We start from the raw sequence: 21,549 nt of genomic DNA on the forward strand, positions 1-21,549 counted from the left end.
TGAAACCAAAGATTATTTCACTATTCAAGCCAAACTTCAGTTGGACAATCAGTGTTCACATTCTGAATGGCATTATACACACAATTCTATAGCATCTCATGTGTGCTTTAGAGTATGTAAACCTTAAGAGTAGATTTCTGCTCAAGCATTTCCTATTGTGCTTTGCAGTTCCATGTGCGGCTGCAAAAGAGTTTTGTTCACCATACAATGCTGTGTAACACATTCATTTAGGTTCAAGTACACAAGCTCTCTCTGAGTGCACGTTACCTTGAAAGAACATTAGACCCAAGTATTAGTTAAATCTAGGTAATTTAGAGTCATCAGAAAAACTTAACAGAAATTTAAGCCTCTGAAAGATGTAGAGATAGACACCATACCATGAGACATTAACCTTCCCTTCTTTACTTTACGTACAAAGAATAAAAATGCATATGCCAAAGATTACTGGGTCTACTGTTTTACACATACTTGATATCAACAGATCTAGACAGACATTAATATAAACACAACAGATTATGAAGAATTGTGTCCCAAATACCAAAATGTATGACAGGATGTGCAATTTTTGGTATCTAGGATAAAATTTCAGACCAATGCATGCTCAGACCTTTAAAGTCACATAATGCAGCTCAGCGTGGGGAACCAGTTCCCAGTGCCAGGCTACGCGCATCATGGCTTTTAAGGTGCCCATGTGTGGGATGCCAACGCGTTTCCCACGTGCTGGCAAGTTTAAAGCCATGCCATGCAGCTTGGCATTGGGCTGCACAACACAGCTTTAAACATCTCTAAATCATCTCTTACCTAGAGAGGTTCAAAATGTTCATTAGATTTAAAATGATATCTGCTTTGGTGGTTAAACCACCCCCAAAAATGAGTCAATAAGCCATCCCTCTTACCTCTGCTATGGTGGATTTACAGACATCTCTGGCCACGGAGTCAAACTTTGGGTCTGTAGTCAGGTTAGCCTTGTAGTTCCACAACAACTATATGAAAGAGAGGGGAAGAGAATGTTATTTGGGGTTAGCGATCTCCTATACAGGGGACGCAACTACACAAGACATTAACTGTGCAGTAGCCCAATTCTACTGTGCAGAAGCATATAACTTATAGCTCAGGGATGACAAGCAAGCACTAGCTTCAGTCTAGAGCTAGATTTAAAGCAATTTCTTTCAGTTAAGCTGACCAATATCCAGCTTCACAAATGTAATCTTCCATATTCAAAATTGAGACAAAGTTACCAGGGGATTTATTTTTGTAACTTTTTATTTCTCTCACTAGATCATCACCAAAACCAGTTCTCATCATGTGAGCACAAATGGACTCAATATGTGTGTTGCATCCATTTTCAGAACTAATGGAATTGGGGTCATAAGACAATGGAAACTCCATAAATTAACATATACTGCAAATTCAGGAAAGTCCCTTCAGTCCACTAAATACACATGCTATGGCTTAGGTGTACTATGCAACACGTTCTTCAGAAATATGGCAGGTAACAGACTGGACAGGGTTTGTTAATCAAAACCTAGAACCTGGCTAGAGTTTAAGTGAGCTGTGCATTCAGTCCCCCATTTGCTTCTCTTTGGAAGGCTATTACCTCAACAATATCCAGGGTAAACTGCAGTGTGACAGGCCACTCCAAATCTATGGGTTCTCTTTTGGCATGTTCATGCAATCATGGTGCAATAAAATATGGAATAAGCCACAAAATTATTACACAAAGTATGAGTAATAATTTTGCAGCTGGTTGTCATTGCACCTTAAAAACAGAATGTGGGGCTGGTGAACTCAGGGGACTGGGAACGTAAGTCAGTTTGCTGGCACTCCCAGCCATGGGCACACTGCTTGCTACTTTGTTGATGCAGTGGGAGCCCAGGATCATGGTTCCTGGCACTCCCAACCATGGCTCCCTCCCTGCACCAGCAAGTGAATGGAATTGGGATCTGATCTCTATTTCCACAATGCCGCCTCCTGCTGTGCACATGCAACACAGCAAGAGGTGTGACTGCTAAGATTAGGGATTAGATCCAACTGTGCCTTTGAATGAAAAACATTTGTGTTTTACATTATAAAACAGTCTAAAACACAAATGTTATTTCAAATGCTATTTTTGTAACAGCTAATTAATCTATATTCAGTGGTCAAGTCCATCCTCTATCACACTTGCTATCCTTTGATGCATGACCCAAAAGAGAGACCCATTTGATACATGAACCAAGAAAGAGAGACACACACACACACATCTTGTGTGTCAAAAATGAGGCAGAAGATGTGTTATGACCCACACAGAACTTTCAGGTGATGGCAGCAGCTGTCACAAAGCAGTCCCACAAAAGTCTTTTCTTTGCCAGCACTCAAAAAATGAAGCAAAGATGAGAGGACTTTTTGGAAAGGGTGAGATGGACTCTTGTGCATGTGCGTGCGCGCACACACACACACACACACACACACACTGTAGCGCCCTCACCCATGCTCCTATGTACTGGGCCCTAACGAGGCCTCCTCTTGGAACCATACCCTATTCTCTGCTTTCGTAAAACAATTAAGTATTTTAAGGCCAACTCTAAGCAGCAGATCCAAACTAGAGTGCAGCTCCAACTCAGACACACTAACATACGACTCCTCGGATTTCTGGGAGACTTGGGGGCGGCCTGGGGTGGTTAAGTATTGTAGGTTTTTAAACTGATGGACCTGAGGCCTTGGCCTCACAAGTCTACATGATAAGGAGAATTTACAGCTTGGACTTTCTTTCAGAATACACCTGAGGGATGACACCAACAGGCCTTTGAGGAACACTCCTATTTCACAACGCAAGTGTCAGTTCACCACATGGTTCTTTCAGGACACTTGAATCATCCTTATCAGGACCTGATGTTTCAGGAACTCAAAAACAACTGTTAAATACCAACAGCTGTACTATTTTACAAGCTACTCAATCTCTCTGATTCACCAATGCAAACTAGATCAGTAAAAGCTACTGAGTTTTGTTTGACAGTGAAACTATTCAGGTTAATCTAATAACCTCTAAGCATTTATTTTATGCTGCATTTGCATCTCCATCTCTTTCAACAGGGCCTTTTTGCCAATCTCATTTATCCTGCATGAAAATGCCACACAGAGCGAGGGTATAGGGCAAAAAAGGCTTTAGCTGACCCACTCTTCCCCCATATCAAAGCAGTAAAAATAAAATTTAATAAACTTTGTGCCATTTCATTATGCTCAGCGAGTTTCTCCCTTTCCTGCTGAGAGAAGAGAGGTTTCCCTATCAGAAAAACTGAGATTATATGGAGATTAAAAGGGGACATGTTTTCTTCCATTACCCATAATCACATTAGCCCCTTAGTGCCTCCAGGAGAAGAAATACAATAGCTAGTTACAAATGAAAGAAAATGAAGCAATACTTACGTGGTTACATTCTGAAGAGATTTCATTGTCAGGCTGCAGTGAAGGGAAAGGAAAAAGAAAAACATGTTAGTCCAGATCTAATGTTAAATCTGCAAAATCCTGTGGGGAGGGGGGAAAAAAAATGAAGGTCTGCACTCCCCAAAATGTAACAATGCTTTTTACCATAATATTTACTTCATAAAAAGCATTAAGTAGGAAGCTTTAAAACCTGTAAAAACAAGACTGCTGCTGCATAACTATCAAGGCTTAATTTCACAAGATATCCACATATGCTCCACAACTTTTAGCAGAATACATTTAACAATGTTTCACAGTCTTTAAATTGCATGGGAAGATCAGTATTCATGTACTTCCCACGTGACACTCCTGATCTGTGCTCAGCTCAATCACCTATGCTTTACATGCCAAGAAATCAGAGCATCTGCTGAAAGAGGCATGCAGACATTGCGCTTTGGAATGAATAAGTAGGGCATCCAAAAAGTCATCCTGATGGCCAAAAGGTGAAAGAAAATATGGTTCTCTTATTCCAAAGATCCAAGGATCCATGTTCTACATTTGGAAGTGCAACAGGTAAAGCTACAATTTACTTCCTCAAGCAAAGAAAGTGGATAAAATTTAATGTTCATGTGTAATTTGCAGCTGAAATATGGACATATATTTGGATATCGTAATCCATAAAAATTAAGATGCTACCACAGTCCTATAGTAATTAAAATAATAGGTATTAGTAAGCAGGTCTTGATTCACCGAATTCTAACATATTCCAGCAAGGACATTCATGCACAAAAGAAGTATGCTTGGCTAAGAATCAACAATGATAGATGCAAGACTGGCTATCAGCTCTTCACTGCTCTTCCTGAATTTCCCTCTAGCTGGACTCTAAAAAAAAAAATGAGACAAATCCTTATGTCATTTCTCAGCTAAAGAGAAGGCTACAAGCATGACACCGGTTCATCCACTTGCATTTCTTGCCTAAGGAACACTGACCCCCATAATCCACCATGAAAAGTTTTTTCTTCAACTGAAGTCCAACATATTGCTTTCTCTTTTATAGCCATAGGTCTCTAAAGCAGTATAAAACCTCTAAACCTCACTGAAACCAACAATTTAAGTAATCCTTGCATGCCGATTAAAATACACAATGTTTAGATGTAGTCCATTAGGTTTCAGTAGTTTAGTATGACAGCTTCTTGTACATGTTACACCAATGACTGAACCATCATTATTTCAGAACAAAGGGAAGAAATAACAGTTTCATCATTAAAAAGGGGAGCATAGAGGGAACATTTAAACTCCTTAATTAGAGGTTACCTCTAAATACACTCCAGTTATTCAGCATATAGGCAAAGGGTAGATTTCACCTCTAACAATTAAGTAGCATGAGAAGGCCTACATTTAAATTTTGCAAGGTTTGCATATTACTAGAAACAAATCAACATGCAGTTTTATGATATGAAGACTGGACTGTCAATGTTCATTAAATATGTTTGGAAACGCCCTTGGAAAACCCAATGTTCAGAAAATCCAACAGACCTGACCTCACACTTTTCCTCCCCTCCCCTTCCCTCCTTTTCTGCCCTTTGTCTTCCTAATTTCTAGCCATTTTCTTTTTCACAGACAGCCTCTTTTCTACCTCCAATTTCTACTGCTATTGAGTCTCCCTTACTCACCTTTGGTTCCCCCCCACACTTAATCCCTCTTCCCTGCTCTACCTTTTGTTTTCCTAATTTCCACCTATTGTATTCACTGACCCCCTGCCACACTTTTAGCTTCTCTCATTCCTTGAAGTCTCAGAACAGCAGAGACTCCCTATGCCTGAAGAGGGGGGATTTGCACCCAAAAGCTTGCTAAAAAGTTTTTTCCAACTGCTCAGTTGGTCTAATAAGATGCCACGTCTACTCAAAGACCTTGCCTGCCTATGTCCTTAGACCAACATGGCTACAACCAAAAAGCCTGATCAAAGTGGAGGGCTAATTAGGGTGGGGAGGGAGGGGGAGGATCTGAAGAAGTGTGCACCCGTATGGAGCAGTGCTCAGCTATGGGGTCACCATGGCTTGAAACACTCTCAACTCTGCTGAGGCCCAGCAGCTATATGGTAAATCATGAGCCTTTTTGGCTGTGGACTAATATCAGGCATAGTTTCAACTATATATAAATAGAAACAGAAATGCAGCTTAATGTTTATGGGGTACCTATGCAAAAACCTGTAGTAGTTTCAAAAAAGGTAAAATGCATCAATTCTAAATGAACTAGATCTACTGGTACCCATATTAACTTGATAATATGAAAATTACTACACGTATGTCAATCTGAAAGCCAGTGTTTTCAAATATGCCCCTCACTTCCATGTGCTCAGGGAGAACAGCATCTGACAATGAGGGAGCTGGGAAGAAGTTGGGGGGGGGGGGGCAGAGGTTAAGGGTTGGACTGGACTGCCCCAGATTTATCTTCTCTGCTGTAGCAGTGGAAGAGGAACTAATTCAAGGAAAACCTTCAATAACCACACACATACACACACTTGAAGGAGTATCAGTATCATTCTTGTCCTAATAATTTATTGTTCCAGTGTTCCTTACAGCTGGAGTGCAATTTTAAGCCAGTAAGCTAAGCCACCACCTCATCATGCAGATCAAAACCAAGCATCAGTCTTAAAAATTATTCATCAATAAGTTAAGTTTAAGGGACGCTAGAAATACTTAATGCAAGCAAAGAACACGTGGTACTACCAACACATGCACCAGCCCTGTCAACACTTCTATAATCAGAGCTCCTTCCCTTCACAACCCAAAAACAAAGTTCTTTGGGGCCAAGTGTTATATTTAAAAGTACCATAGGAATCTAAGTATGTACATAATAAAAGAATAAATGAAGCCTATTAAAAAGATATACATATTCCCTTTGCCCAGTTAAAAGTCCAAGTTTGTTACCTATGTTATCAGTTAACGCATCACTTTGAAGCTCCTATTTGATCATTAATGATTTAACTGCATCTGGTTTAGAGGCATTACACCACATATGCAAGTATATTTATGCTGCTTGCACACCAACAAAGTCAGTAGACCACAACTCCCATAATGCATTGGTTATTTCATCTTACTAACCAAAGAGAGAAACCTAACACGGTAATTTTCCTTTTATACAGAGGAAAGCAGTTACACTCCATGCTGAAAGTCAAGTAAATAAATTGCAACAATTGTTTCTACTCAGCTAGGTGTGCACTGCCCAGGACACTCCAGCTTATGCAATATGAAATATGTCCAAATACCAACTACCATCCAAACATAGATTTCTGTACGTTTACAGTTGAAGAGTAAAAATATCAGACTCGGGTGCAATCCTTTTAGGTTTAAGACGCTTGTGTTCTGCAAAACACTACTACAAAAACCAAGCCACCTCAAAAGTTCTCTCACTTTTGCAAGATACTGCCTCACTTCCAAAAAAAACCCCCGAGATTCTACTAATGTCTCTGCAGACCCTGCCAAAACTTCATCCTTACTTCTAAACTACTCTTTTTCCAGACATTTAAGGAACTAACACATCATCCAGAGGATGCACCATGAGACCCAATAACATCAAAAGAAGTCAAACCCAACACAATATATTACAAAAGTCTAACAAGCACAGAAGCCAAGGAAGTCAAGAGTGAAGCCACATCTTGACCCAAGTCATTTCAACTGGCCCTACTACAAACAGACTAAAAGATCATTATTAGGAATGATCCACTACATCTGAGGATTTTAATACAACCCTAGTGATAACTTTCCTTATTGTTGGCTAATTTGAGAATTTCCCTCTATTCATTTCCCAGAGCATGGATTATTTAAGACCCCTCTTCTTCCCCGAAATCCAACCAAGGAGATCTTTTCTTTATAAGACCATAATGATAACAATTAACTGGATTTAGATACCAGTTTATTCACTTTTTGTTCATTTGTTGGGCACTGAAACTTGGGCCTTTTTATTCAACAGGTCAACACATTTCATGTTCTCATTACCCCTAAATTCTAAAAACTAAATGTCCTTATATTTAAAATGAAACTAACAATTTTCATTTAGAATTTGTAGAGTCTCAAACTGAATGATTCATAAAAGTAATTTTAGCCCAGCTTCTGCTTGTTAAATTTTTACACTAAACAGTTGTACAAAACTATCCAGCATTAGGGACTGGAAACAGCATGAATACCAACTAACATGCCTTGAGAAACGTGTTGCAATTTTTCATTAAAATTAGGGGTACACCAATAGATTCTCAGCTAATACCAATGGACGATTATTAACTAGTCATACTGGCTAATACTGATCCGATAGCCAATTTACAGGAATGCAGCCCAACAGCTTGGACAGCAGCCTCCTGCCAGTGTGTGGTGTGGGAAGGGAGAGAGGAGGGAGGGAAGGGACATGGTAGGGCAGATTGAGGCCCCCATGGTGAGAGAGGGAGTGGGACAAGAACAGAAGCTTCCCAGCCAGGGTGGTGAATGCTACCCTAGAAGCGGGACAGAACCATGGGCCCTTGCCCAGCACCCCCACTGAGAAGTGACTTGTGCAGACCCTGGCCTCAAGCCCACAGCAGGCAACCTGCCCTCACCCCATGCACAAATCCAGGGGCACATGCCCCCCACACCTCCTCTGGAGGTGCTCAGTGGCAGGAAGCAGCTCTTCCCTCCAGCCCCACTCCTTCCCTCACTGTGGGGGATGCTGTCCAAGTTACTTGGCTGCATTCCTGGCTGCATGCATCCTGCAACTGAGCACATATATGCAGCATTTATCAGCAACATTATCAGCCAAGAAAAAATGATTGCTGATAAGGTCAATTTTCCTCTTAACTGTGCTGATAGAATGTGCAGTACACCTCTAGTTCCTATGAAGTACACCTCTAGTTCCTATGAAGCAGTAAGACCTTCTAGTGCAGGGTTTGACAAGCTTTTGCCAACACGGGCAGTGGTTTGTGACCCAGCCTCAACTAAGGACCACATCTCCCTGCCTAGCAAACTGCAGATGCCATAAAGGAAATGGATGGAAAAGGGCAGGTACTAGGAAACTAGGGATTCATCCTCTGCTGCAGCAGAGAGAACAAACTGAATATGGCAGGCAACAGGACCCTGGGTACACCTCCTCTGCTATTGTGGCTGGAGAATGCTGCCCTTAGCTGCTGTAGGGGAAACCCAGTCTCTTCACAGGCAGAATCTGATCTGTAAGTTACAGATTGCTGCCCCGCACCTCAGGCTACAGATTCTCAACCAGAGTGCTGCGGCATCCAGGGGTGCCTTGAGATCCTTTTAAGGGTTCCCCAAGGTGCTGCACTATAGCACTGTTAAGTATGCAAATACCTGCCTGAAACTCACAAGGTAAACCTAAAGATTTTGAATCGGAACACACAGTATAAAAAACATTCTGATCTGCTATGACTTTTCCAAGTTCTCTGAAATAAAAAAATGGTTCTATTATTTTTTCCACAGTCAAAAAACAAGTAAAAAAAGCTATGAGCTGGCATTTTCCAAGGATTGCCTTCAGTCTAACAACATTAAGAGCCACTGAACTAAGCATTCATGCAGTGAAATGAACATATTTTTCCTACTATACTATTTTATATCCATCAGGCTAATCAAGATCATTATCTAAATCTCAAAAGTCACTAAGCTCACTTTAAAAATGAATGCCAATCCATAACTTTGCCAGGCTAGAATGTCAAAATGTTGTTAAATTTAGCTACCTAAAAATCACTCCCTCTTGAGTGTCTATATATGAAGATTTAGCAGCATAATTATATCACTAAAGTTGTACTATAGGATTAACTCCCTGAATGAAAATTTATTCCAGAATAAGACAATGTATTCAGATTTTGTCTTAATACTGCTTCCAGAACAATAAGGACTCCATAAAAGGGAGTGTCTGAATTATATTCTAACTGAAACATAGCCAAGAAGTTTTATGACTTAACTGGGCTTCTACACTTTTTATGACACCAGTGATCTTATTTTACTTTCTGATAGTGTCACAGTTAAATGTAGATCTTCTGTGGTTAGAACAATTACAACTGAATGCAAGAGGCAAGAATAGCTTTTGATCAACTGTACCTGCATGTCTGCTTCTCAAAGCATAATTAACGCTGCTTATTCTCAATGCTCCTTTATTACTCTGGCTCTGTCAGTGTATTCTGTTTCAACAAATCATCCAGAACAACCCAGTTTCTAGGGGTGTGCGAAGCGGGCCCCAGTTGATTCAGATTTAGCCTGAATCAAGGACAGCGATTCGATTCATTGATTTGAATCAGTGTCCCCGATTCTATATGGCTGAATCCAAATCTGAAGATTGGATGCGGATTCAGAGAATCAGTGATTTGGACACAGACAGCTTCAATAGTTTTTTCTACATACCTTGAAGTAGCAGGCACAGCTTGTGACATGGAGCATCCCACAGGAGTATGGGCGGGCCCTCCATATGCTCAGCGGTGAACCCAGAAGTGGACTGGAAGTACTTCTGGTCCACTTCTGGGTCTGCCGGGGAGCGTGCTGGGGGGCTCCCCGTGCCTCCCTGGCTCAGCGATCGGCTACAGGAGCACCCTGGGTGCCCCTGAACCTAGGAGGCACCAGTAACCAAGCCAGGGGTGCACAGGACCCCCCTCCCCAAACAAACTCCCTGGCAAACCCAAAGTGGCCTGGAAGTGCTTCTGGTCCACTTCTGGATCTCCTGCCAAGCACGCTGGAGAGCCTCCCATGCTTCTGTGGGACACTACATGCGCCCCAGCATCACAGCATTCACGAGCCCCTGCTACCTAAAGGTATGTAGAAAAAAATTTAAAACTGTCTCTGTGTCTGAATCTCCGAATCGATTTGGAGGGTTCCAATGTGATTCAGAGAGGTTACAAGGTCCTCCAATTCGATTTGGATTCAGAGATTCAGCCACCAAATCGGGCCAAATTGAATCAGGGACCGAAGCTTTGCACAGCCTTACCAGTTTCCTCTTCTACCGGGATAACTAGCTTGATGAATAAACATAAACATTATACGTCTCAGTGAGGCTTTTGATGCAGTCCCAATATGGCATTCTTATAAAAGTAAACTAGAGAAACGTGGGCTAGCTAGAATTACAGCTAGGTCAGCAATTCCCAGAGGGTGTGCTGCAAAATATATATTTGTATTTTAAGCTGGGGGCGCAGCACACATGCAGAGTGCTGTATAGCCATGTCCCCAGGGTGCAGGCAGGGAGAGTGGGGAGGTAGGTGGCAGCAGTTTGCAGATGTCCAGCCCAGGTGCAGCTCCCCAATAACTAAAGGCTGCAAATGCACCACACCCAGGGAGCAGTCTGGGAGAAGTAGCAGCAGCACTGGGACCAGACATCTACAAGCTGCCACCATCACACCCTGCCTGCACCCTGGGGATACAGCCATGCTGCACTTCCAGGTGCTCAGCACAGTTCTGCTGTACTCTGCTCTGCATGCTATACATGCTGTGTCCTCCCACATGGGACAGGTAAATGTGGGTTCCCTCTCCTTCCTTCCCAGGTCCAGCCAGTCGCAGGCAGCTGGGAGTCCTCTTGCCCAGCCTCTGCCAAGCAAAGCTCCAGAAAAACCTTGTCAACAAGTATCCCTCTGCTCTCTTGTTCACCCCAGCCATGCCTGCATCCTGCAGCTTCCTAGAGCAGCACAAAGTTTGTTTAATATCCTCACCTCAATCCTGGGGTACACAGCAGAGTGGCCCTGTCAAAAAAGACTACTGCCTCAGTTCAGCCTCATACTGCCTTCCCAGGAAGGTCTTCCCTGTGCCCATGCCACCACTGCTTCTGCCACCTCTCTACTCCCTTGCTGTGGCACATATACTGAGCTGGGAACAGCCATCTGTAAACTGCATTCACAAAGCCACTTTTTCACCCCACTCCCCTTTTTGGGTGTAAGAGTAAAGTGTGCCACTGATTTTAATCCAGAAAAAGAAAGTATGCCCCAGGTATCAAAAGCCTGGGAAACACTAGGTTAGGTGGATATGTGGTTGGCCGAATAACCACAAGCAAAGAGTAACTAAACAGACCGATGTTAGAAGGTCAGACAGCCTCAAGTGGGGTTCCACAGGCCTAACTAAAATTGCAGGCCCAGAACAATTCAACATTTTTACTTATCATTTGGACACGGGTCTAGAGAACCTTTTGCTTAAGTCTGCAAAACTAGGAGCCTGAAAACACTGAAGAAGATTAGAATTCAAAAAGATGGTTGGAATGGAATAAGCTGCATAGGAAAGCTGTGGAATCTTCTTCACTGAAGGCCTTCAAAGAGGTTGGATAAATGTCTGGGATGGCTTAGGAACAGAAGCCCCTAAAGTGACTGGATCTGGCCCACAGCAGAGAGAAAAAGGGAATAGTAGCTTCATCTGGCATGTCCCCTTCAGTGCCCTTCTAGTATGAACCCTGTGAAAAATACTACGTCCAAAATAGGACTGTCATTTGTATTATGGTGGCTGTCATTTAAAGTATTAATACTACAGGATGAATTTAGCAACCAACTTTCTTATTATTCATGTGACAAGCCATATGAGGAGTGGTTAAAGGAAATGGGCACATTCAGTTTGTGGAAAAGACAACTAAGAGGACATTATAGCAGTCCTCAAATAACTGAAGGGCTGCCATAAAGAACACAAAGAACACCTTTTCACCATCTTAGCAGAATATTCCAAATTGTAATGGCCCAAAATTTCCAAGTTAGTTTAGACTGGATACAACCCCACCCCCACCCCAAAAATATGCCAAAAAACCCCATCACTGCTAGAACAGTAAAACAATAGAACCTCCTTCACTGGAGAAGGTGAGTGTGCCCCAGATACAGGCAGGTGGGGCAGGCTGTGGGGCAGGCTGCAGCTGTGAGCTGGGGCCGGCACCAAGCGGCATTGGGCAGGTGGACACGGCACAGGGACGGGGCTACAATGGAGGGCTGCATCCACCCCTAAACAAACCCCCCCCGCCATAACCACCCCATTGCCTCCCTCCTAGCGCCACCACTGCCCACACTGCACAGATCTGAGGGCACATGCCCCCCCCCAGCCAGATGAGCAGTGAGAGCAGCAGCAGAAGGCACCACCCTTCCCATACTCCCCAAATATGCCACAGCTCTGTCCTGTGCCCCCCTCCACTGCCCTAGCTTGGCAGCACCTGCTGCTGCTCCAGCTCCACACCCTCACCCTCCTCATTACAGAGGCCCACCACACCCCTCCCCTTTCACCACAGACTTACTTACCTGCTGCACGCAGCTCTCGATGCTGCCATCTGTGCTTCTCACTGCCTGCATATTGCACTGTGGCTGCGTGCATGCACAGGCCATTTAATCAGCCAAGTTATCGGCCACTTCAGGCCAATTTCTGATATAAACAAATTTTCTTTATATCAGTGCCAATCCGATATTAGACCGAAGCATTGGTACACCTTTACAAAAAAACAAAAAAAGAGGTGTGATTGATAGAGTTGTCTGCTGTCCCCACATTAGACAGCAAAGTTAAGTGGAGGGCCCAAGCTGGATTCCCCAGGAACATCCCAAGTGTTTTAAACATAGTTTCAACACAGTTTCACATCCTATTCTCATAGGGAAGCTAGCAGGTTGTGGGGTGGACACTTATACAGTCAGGTGGGTGGCCAACTGGCTTAGGGACTGCACCCAGAAAGTGGTGGTGGACAGGTCGTTCTCAGCCTGGAAGGAGGTAGGCAGTGGGGTTCCGCAGGGTTCGGCCCTTGGACCAGTGTTTGTTTTTTTTTTACCATCTCCGTCAGCAATTTGGACGAGGGTGCGGAGAGCACCCTCTCCAAGTTTGCAGATGATACCAAGTTATGGGGCAAAGTTAACATACTGGAGGGCAGGGAGCAGATAGAGGCCAGTCTGGACAGGTTGAATCAATGGACAAAATGAAATAAGATGCAATTCAACAAAGATAAATGCAAGGTACCCCACCTAGCATACCTATAGGTTGGGGGATGACCTCCTCAGCAGCTCAGCGACTGAGAGGGATCTTGGAGTCATAGTTGACTCCAAGATGAACGTGAGCCAGCAGCGTAATGAAGCCATCAACAAAGCCAACTGCATCCTGTCATGCATTAGCAGATGCGTGACCAACAGATTGAGGGAAGTGAGGCTCCCCCTCTATGCGGCATTGGCCAGGCCGCAGTTGGAGTACTATGTCCAGTTTTGGGCGCTGCACTTCAAGAAGGACACGAAGAATCTGGAAAGGGTTCAGAAGAGGGCCACTTGCATAATTAGTGGCCTCTGTGAAAAACCATATGAAGGGAGGTTGAAGGATCTGGATCTCTTTAGCCTTCACAAGAGGAGAGACCTTGTAGACACCTATAAGTTTATCAAGGGAGGTCAACAGGGAATTGGAGATGTGCTATTTACCAGAGCACCCCTAGGAGTAAGTAGGAATAATGGGTACAAACTAGTGGAGAGTAGATTCAGGTTAGACATTAGGAAGAAGGTTTTTTTGTTTGTTTGTTTTTGTTTGTTTTTTACAGTGAGGGTGGCCAGAATCTGGAATGGACTTCCAACAGAGGTAGTGCTATCACCTAACTTGGAGGTCTTCAAGCAGAGGCTTGATAGTCACCTGGCTGGGGTCATCTGACCACGGTCCTCTTCCCTGCCATGGGCAGGAGGTCGGACACCATGATCCTTTCCGGTCCCTTCCAACTTTACAATCTATGAAGTCCCATTTTGGCAGGTTCTAGAGCACACAGTATTGTTCAGTCAACATGGGCAGGCAGTCCAGAGCCGATGCAGGGCTGGGGCTTTGCACACAGGTTTTGGCTGGTCTGCTCTCACCAGGGTGTGTTCAAAGTGGGTACAGGGTGGGCCAGGGAGGAGCTGCAAGCTGTGCAGGCTCTGGGTTGTTGCCAAGGGAGGAGGGTAAATGGGTGCCAACCAGCCCATGGCAGCTCCCCAGAATTGCTTATGTGGCCTGTGGACCCAAGCAGTTGCCCGCCCCTGCTCTAGCCTCTTACTAAGCTTGTGCAAATGCCCAAACAAATAGGAAATACTTTTCCTAGGTTGCTTGACAAATAGACCTGAAACATGTCCTTAATCCTTGAATGTAAAATAATTTGAACAACATAAGCAAATAGGGAACTTTCATCCCCAAATGTGTCATGAACAAGACTGCAGACCTACTGCATTTTTTTATACATAATTAAAACTTTTGGTCAACAGAAGTTCACAACATGAAAAAGTTTGCCAAGAATCATATACCTGTTCTCTGCCTGGAGAACAGGTACAAGGCCCTGGCAACACTGGAGGAGAAGGAGAGAGAGGAGGCAACTCCAGACTCCGAACAGGCCAAAGGAGCTAAGCAGTCCCAGAGGAGAAAACCTCAAGTGATCATCATAGGCAACTCCATCCTGAGAGATACAGAAGTCTACTGCCTACCCAGAGCAAAGATTCATGATGTGACGGGGATGATCCAGGCTGTGATCCAGCCCACCGATTACTACCCCACGGTCCTAATCCATGTCCACTAATCCACTAATGATGTGGCCAGAAGCAGCCCTGACCATCTGATGGTGGACTACCATACTCTGGGGGGCATGCTGAAGGAGATAGGTGCACAGGTGGTATTCTCTTCTGCTCTACCAGTGAATGGACATAGAAGATGGCATGAGACATGCATCGCAGAGACCAATTGACAGCTTCGGGAATGGTGTCTTGAGGCAGGCTTTTGCTTCCTTGACAACGACCCGCACATCACGACGAGACATGCTCGGGTGGGATGGGCTCCACCTTTCCCCTAAAGGTAAGCACGTGTTTCCTTCCAAGTTGGCGGATCTCCTCCGGTGGGCTTTAAACTAGGCTCATCGGTGGAAGGGGAAGACAAGGGAGGAGGAAGCCTTGGACTGCTAAACCAAGCAGCACTCACAAGTACAGGCCAGCCTAGACTGACGAGTGGAACATATACACAGGTAAGCAACAGCAGCCAGGGCAATGCTGAGATTAGGGGGCCAGTGCAGACATCCACAAGAGGCCTCAAATGCCTCTACACAAATGCTCATAGTATGGGAAACAAGCAGGAGGAACTTACACTCCTGCTAGCTGACACCAACCTGGACACAGTGGGGCTCATTGAAACGTGGTGGGACCCAACACATGACTGGGCAGTGAATGTCAAGGGCTATAGGCTATACAGGAAGGACAGGACAGGGAGGAAAGGTGGGGGTGTGGCACTCTACATTAAGGAGGAATACACATCCTCACCAGGTAGCACAGAGTCAAAAGGAGAGGCACACGGAAGTGCTCTGGGTTAGAATACAAGGCAGTCGAGGGGAAAGAGACTTAACGGTGGGGGTCTACTACAGACCTCCCAACCAAGGGGAAGAGCTAGACCAGGAATTCTTAAGTCAGCTCACGGAGGTAATGAAGTCAAAGGACGTGGTCATCATGGGTGACCTGAACTTCCCAGACATCTGCTGGGAAGAGCAGTCAGCCAGGTCTGACTGCCCATGTAGGTTCCTAGCTCAAATGCAGGACCACCATCTAACCCACGAGGTGCACAGCCCCACCAGAGGAGACGCCTTGTTGGACCTGGTGCTGGCCACGGGTGACGACCTGGTGAGGGGGCTGCGGGTGCTCAACCACCTGGGCGACAGTGATCATCGCCTGCTGGAATTCACCATCCAGCACAAGGTGGCAAAGGCCTACAGCAAGGCAGCAGCCCTAGGTTTCAGGAGGGCAGACTTCAATGAGCTAAGGAGAATAGTCGGGGAAGCACTGAGGTCCTGGAGGGGAGGGGAGCCAGGTGTCCAAGAAGAGTGGTCATTCCTTAAGGAGATGATCCTCCAAGCCCAAAGGGAGGTAATCCCAACACGGATCAAAGGGGGCAGGAGGGCGCAAAAGTCTGCATGGCTCACCAAAAGCATCTGGGAACGTCTCCTAGCTAAAAGGGAGGCACGCACCCAATGGAAGGGAGGGGCCATCACCAGGGAGGATTATACTGTGGTTGCTCGGGGCTGCCGGGGGGCAGTCAGGAAGGTCAAGGAGGAGATGGAACTGGGACTAGCTTCCCAGATCAAGAACAGGAAGTCCTTTTTCAAATACATAGGGGCCAAAAAGAAGGTACCGGGTAACGTGGGGCCCCTGTAAGACACGCTAGGAAATTTGGTCATCACATCAGATGACAAAGTTAACCTATTTAACGACTTCTTTGCCTCCATTTTCCTGATCGGGGCCCATATCAGCCCCCTCACCAGGTCCCCCTCAGGCCCCAGGGGAGGCGCACCTAGGCCAAAGGTCAGGGAAGATCTAGTCAGGGAACTTCTGGAGGGACTGGATGTATTCAAATCAGCTGGTCCAGACGATCTCCACCCCAGAGTGCTGAGGGAATTAGCTGAGGTCATTGCGGGACCCTTGGCACGGCTTTATGAGCACTTGTGGTGCTCTGGCATGGTGCCAGAGGACTGGAAGAAGGCCAATGTGGTTCCCATCTTCAAAAAAGGGAGGAAGGAGGACCCAGGGAACTATAGGCCAGTTAGTCTTACCTTGATCCTGGGTAAGCTTTTTGACAGAATTATTCTGGCACATCCACGAGGGGCCAGCGGGGAAGATTATGCTTAGGGGCAACCAACATGGGTTCGTTAGAGGCAGGTCCTGTCAGACCAACCTGGTGGCCTTCTACGACCGGGTCACCAAATCCTTAGATGCAAGGGTAGCAGTGGACATAGTCTTCCTAGACTTTAGGAAGGCCTTCAACACAGTCTCTCACCCTGTTCTCATTAAGAAACTGGGGGACTGTGGTGTCAACACCTACAGTCAAATGGGTCACCAACTGGCTGGAGGGCTGCACCCAGGGAGTGGTAGTGGATGGGTCATTTTCGACTTGGAGGGATTTGGGCAGTGGGGTCCCCCAGGGCTCGGTCCTTGGGCCCGCACTGTTCAACATCTTCATCAGTGACTTGGACGAGGGGGTAAAAAGCACCCTGTTCAAATCTGCTGATGACACTAAGATGTGGGGGGATGTGGGCATGCTAGAAGGAAGGTATAGGCTACAATCAGACCTAGACAGGTTACAGGGGTGGACGGATGAGAACAGGATGGGATTCAACACCAACAAGTGCAAGGCGATGTACCTGGGGAGGAAGAACCAGCACCATACCTACAGGCTGGGGAACTCCCTTCTCATCAGTGCAGAGGCAGAAAAGGATCTTGGAGTCATCATTGGTGCCAAGATGAATATTGGCAGGCAGTGTGGGGATGCAGTCAGAAAAGCCAACCACACCTTGTCATGCATCCACAGATGCATCTCCAGCAGGTCCAAGGAGGTGATACTCCCGGTCTACGCGGCACTGGTCAGGCGCAGCTGGAGTACTGCGTCCAGCTCTGGGCGCCACACTTCAAGAGGAATGTGGACAACATGGAGAGGACCCAGGGGAGGGCCACCTACATGATCGGGGGCAGCAGGACAGGCCCTATGAGGGCAGGCTACAGGACCTGAACCTGTTCAGCCTCCACAAGAGAAGGCTGAAGGGGGATCTAGTGGCCTGTTACAAACTAGTCAGAGGGGACCAGCAGGCATTGGGGGAGTCCCTGTTTCCCCGAGCACTACCATTGAGTGACTAGAAATAATGGTCACAAGCTGGCAGAGGGTAAATTCAGATTAGACATCAGGAGGCGCTACTTCACTGTCAGAGCGGCTAGGATCTGGAACCAACTTCCAAGCGAAGTGGTGCTGGCTCCTACCCTGGGGGTCTTTAAGACAAGGTTTGACAATCACCTTGCTGGGGTTGTTTGACCCCAGTACTCTTTCCTGCCATTGCAGGGTTTCGGACTTGATAGTCTGCTCAAGTCCCTTCTGACCCTACTATGAAACTATATTTTGGTAATTAACTGCGCTTGTGATGCTCCAACACATCATCCTGATAATTCATTTACTCCACAGGAAGTGGCATACATCTCTGTGGCTTGTCTTGATCCACATGAAGTATATGAAGACGAAGTAGTTTTCATAAAAAAAGCAGTAAGCAGATGGATGATGATGATGATGATGATGATAATAATAACACCTTTTTAATAGTTCAAAAAACAAAATCCAAAACAAAAACAGTCTATAATGACTACACAAAGACAGAGTATTCCACCTGCTGTTGTGGCCTCCCCTACATTCAATCTGCAGTAAACACGTGCTTACCTAAATGTCATGCAGAGAACTCCATTCAGGTTTTGTCACAACTGCCATTACTGAAAGAAGAGTCCAAAAAATTTGAAATCAAGTTACATGCCCAGTCTCTGAACATATGAAACTAAAACAACAAAAAATAGTTTATCTCCACCAGAAAACCTGCAAGTTATGCACCTCCACATGTCTGAAATAATATATTATTTCAGCGTAAGACATAGTACATACAGATTCATATCGTAACCTGCAAATCATAAAATACAGAAGTGTGTTTCTAGTGTGCTCAAAGATTTAATAGCAAAGTAATTAGCAGGCTCATTAAGAAGTGTTTCCCCATTACACCTTGATACATAATCCAGATGGCTCACTAATGAGTGTTGCATATAACAAGACAGAAATGTTACCCAGTTTCCCAGCATGTGGGGTCCTTTAGACCCAAGTCATGATGATGACCACCTCCAGCCACTTCTCCCCCGCAAGATTTGAAAACACAAGTTACAACCTCTCAATTGTCAAAATGCTTTATTAATTTCTCTCCTCAAAACACTACTCCAAACTCCTCCTCTGACATCTGATATCAAGCTTCAAGCTCTACAAGTGGTTCACAATGCCACGCTCCAAAACACTCAGGCCATCACTGTCACCATGACATCCTTCTGAGTCATTTTATTCAATCTGATGTGCAATGGAACTAAGACAAACCCTGGACTTAATTCCACAGTCCTTTGTTCAGAAAAACATGCTTATATTTGGTGAAGGGATCTTTTAGCATCCTCCCATTCTTCACCAACAGTGCCAGTTTCAAATGTCAAACTTCCTTTTCAAACTTCCTCCTGCTAAACATCCTTGAATTTTTCCATGGTATCATCCCTAAGACATCCTCCTCTTGAAATCTAACCACATTTGGATTCCTTCGGGGGGGGGGGGGGGGGGGAAAAATCATTCTGCCATCACAAGCACTAGAAAAATAAAAATAAGATTAGGCTGTTCAGCTTCAGGAGAAGAGGTTTACATGTGCACAATATATTTATTCAGGTTTACACATGTGCAATGGTTTCAGTGGGGGACAACCTTTTTGGCAGACAGGCCACAAATTAGCCCCACACCCTCCCCAAGTGCCACTCCAATCCCCTCCCTCTGCCAAATCAAGACGGATGTGGCATGGAACAGGATACTGTAGTTTGAATGGCTTGCCTATTCTTACTCTATATTCCGGTATTTTAGGAAATGCTGTTCAAGGAAATAAGATTCTATTGCCTCTAACATTTGCATCAAAAAATAATGAGGGCTCTCCTCATTTCCTGCAAAAAATCAGTCTCATCTTTAGGTGAAAAGTTACACTAGTTTAAATATTATTTTTAAATGGTGCAAGGCTTAATACATGGATACATTTAATATCAACTCTTTTTGTAATGAATACAAACTGACTTAGCCTAGGTTTAAAGCACCCAAATCATTGTGTTTTAGCTTACTGAAAATAGCAGATGTTTAACAAATCACCTTGCAAAAGCAACCTCAACTTCAAAAAGAGCCAGCTTCCTCTAGAGTACAATCTAGAAGAAAAAGCATCGAGTTTGGATATCAATAAATCCTGAGCATTAATCCTGGCTCATCCTATAATTGATGGATTGAGACAGTGATCAACTCATGATGATGACTGTCTCCCAGCTTCCCTTCAATTCTCAGGTCACTTGCTAGCTCATCCTTTTGGCCAGATCTCAGAGGGCCTTACCTTTTGATGGCCTACAAACTTCGAGACAACTAGTGTTAGTCAATGCAAGTGAGAAAGCTACAGGACCGATCGGATTTGGCAGAGTGCTCCTCCCATAAGATATCAGGGTAGTTGAAGTCGCCCATGACAACCATGCACTGACAGCATGCAGCCTTTGCCAGTTCCCTAGCAAATACGTGGTCAAGATCTTCCTCTTGGTTAGAAGGTCTCTAGCAAACTCCTACAATTATATTCCCTTCACCATGTTCCCCCCCCATAATCCAACCCAGAACGTCTCAAAATCACCCTTCTTGGATGCCAAACTCCACTTGTAGGGAAGTGTACTGCTCCTTCACATAGAGCTACATCCCTGCCCTTACTAGCAACATGATCCCTCCTGTACAAGGTATAGCCATCTATACCTGTGGTCCAGTAATAGGTACAGTCCCACCAGGTCTCTGTTATTCTTATGAGATCACATCGATTTTTGTTTAGCAGAAGGGCCAGTTCCTTCTGTTTGCCCTAATGTCTATGAAATCTACGAATAAGAGCTTCAGGCATTTTATACAAAACCAGAAGATTAAACAAGAAACTATCAGACCAAAAGAGGAAGTTGCAATATTGCTCCAAAAGAAGTGTAAATACTTCTTTTAGTCTAATCTAGAGACAGCAGGTTTTTTTGTTGCTACATGTAAGAGAAAGGGCTCTTGACTACCATTAGCAAAGGCAAAATTGAGGGTTCCAAGCTTTGTTATGCCTTTACTGCTAGTCTTGGTTAATTGTTTCTGCAAGTTGGCAAAGTACATAGATGTGTGTAACCATTCTGGTGATTACAGAATGGCAATTGCAAAGCTTGTAATTAGCAAGATACAAGAACTAGGTACCACACCTCAGCTCACATATACCTTTTTTTTTTTTTTTTTTTTTTTTTACTATTACACCCAAGTCTGAGAAGATAAAAATAGTTATAACAGTAATTCTCAACCAGGATGCTATACAATGTTAGCATTGTTAGGTGGGGCAACAAGGTTCACAAATTAAACCTCAAGCTTTCAAATAGGAGTCCCTAGTGTTTAAAAATGCTCTCACTTGTGATCCTTCTGAGTTCTTTGCAGCAGAAGCATTACTCTGTTTTTCTGTAATCAAAAAGACAGAAAATTAAGAGCTGACATTTTCTGATGGGTACTTCAAGTATACTGAGGGGTACCTTAAGCCTAAAAAGGTTGAGACCCATTCAGTTATAAAAAATACACACACAGTGTAAAACAGCCAATCCCTGCCTTAATAAATCACCTCTCAAGATCTTCTCTCTCA

The 21,549-nt window shown here is 44.5% G+C and overlaps 1 protein-coding gene across 2 annotated transcripts in view; it reads right to left on the bottom strand.

Moving 5' to 3' along the window:
• Positions 1 to 21,549, bottom strand: part of GLG1 (golgi glycoprotein 1) — a 105,160-nt gene that overhangs the window by 61,927 nt on the left and 21,684 nt on the right. For both annotated transcript variants that reach the window (XM_090062359.1, XM_090062360.1), the window contains exons 2-3: positions 3,406 to 3,438; positions 897 to 983 (exon numbers count right to left, since the gene is read on the bottom strand). In XM_090062359.1, coding sequence (XP_089918485.1) covers positions 897 to 983; positions 3,406 to 3,438 — 120 coding nt within the window. The remainder of the gene's footprint in view (positions 1 to 896; positions 984 to 3,405; positions 3,439 to 21,549) is intronic.

This window comes from Crocodylus siamensis, chromosome 9, assembly GCF_052110815.1.
Source record: "Crocodylus siamensis isolate JL-2025a chromosome 9, ASM5211081v1, whole genome shotgun sequence".
Taxonomy (NCBI): domain Eukaryota; kingdom Metazoa; phylum Chordata; order Crocodylia; family Crocodylidae; genus Crocodylus; species Crocodylus siamensis.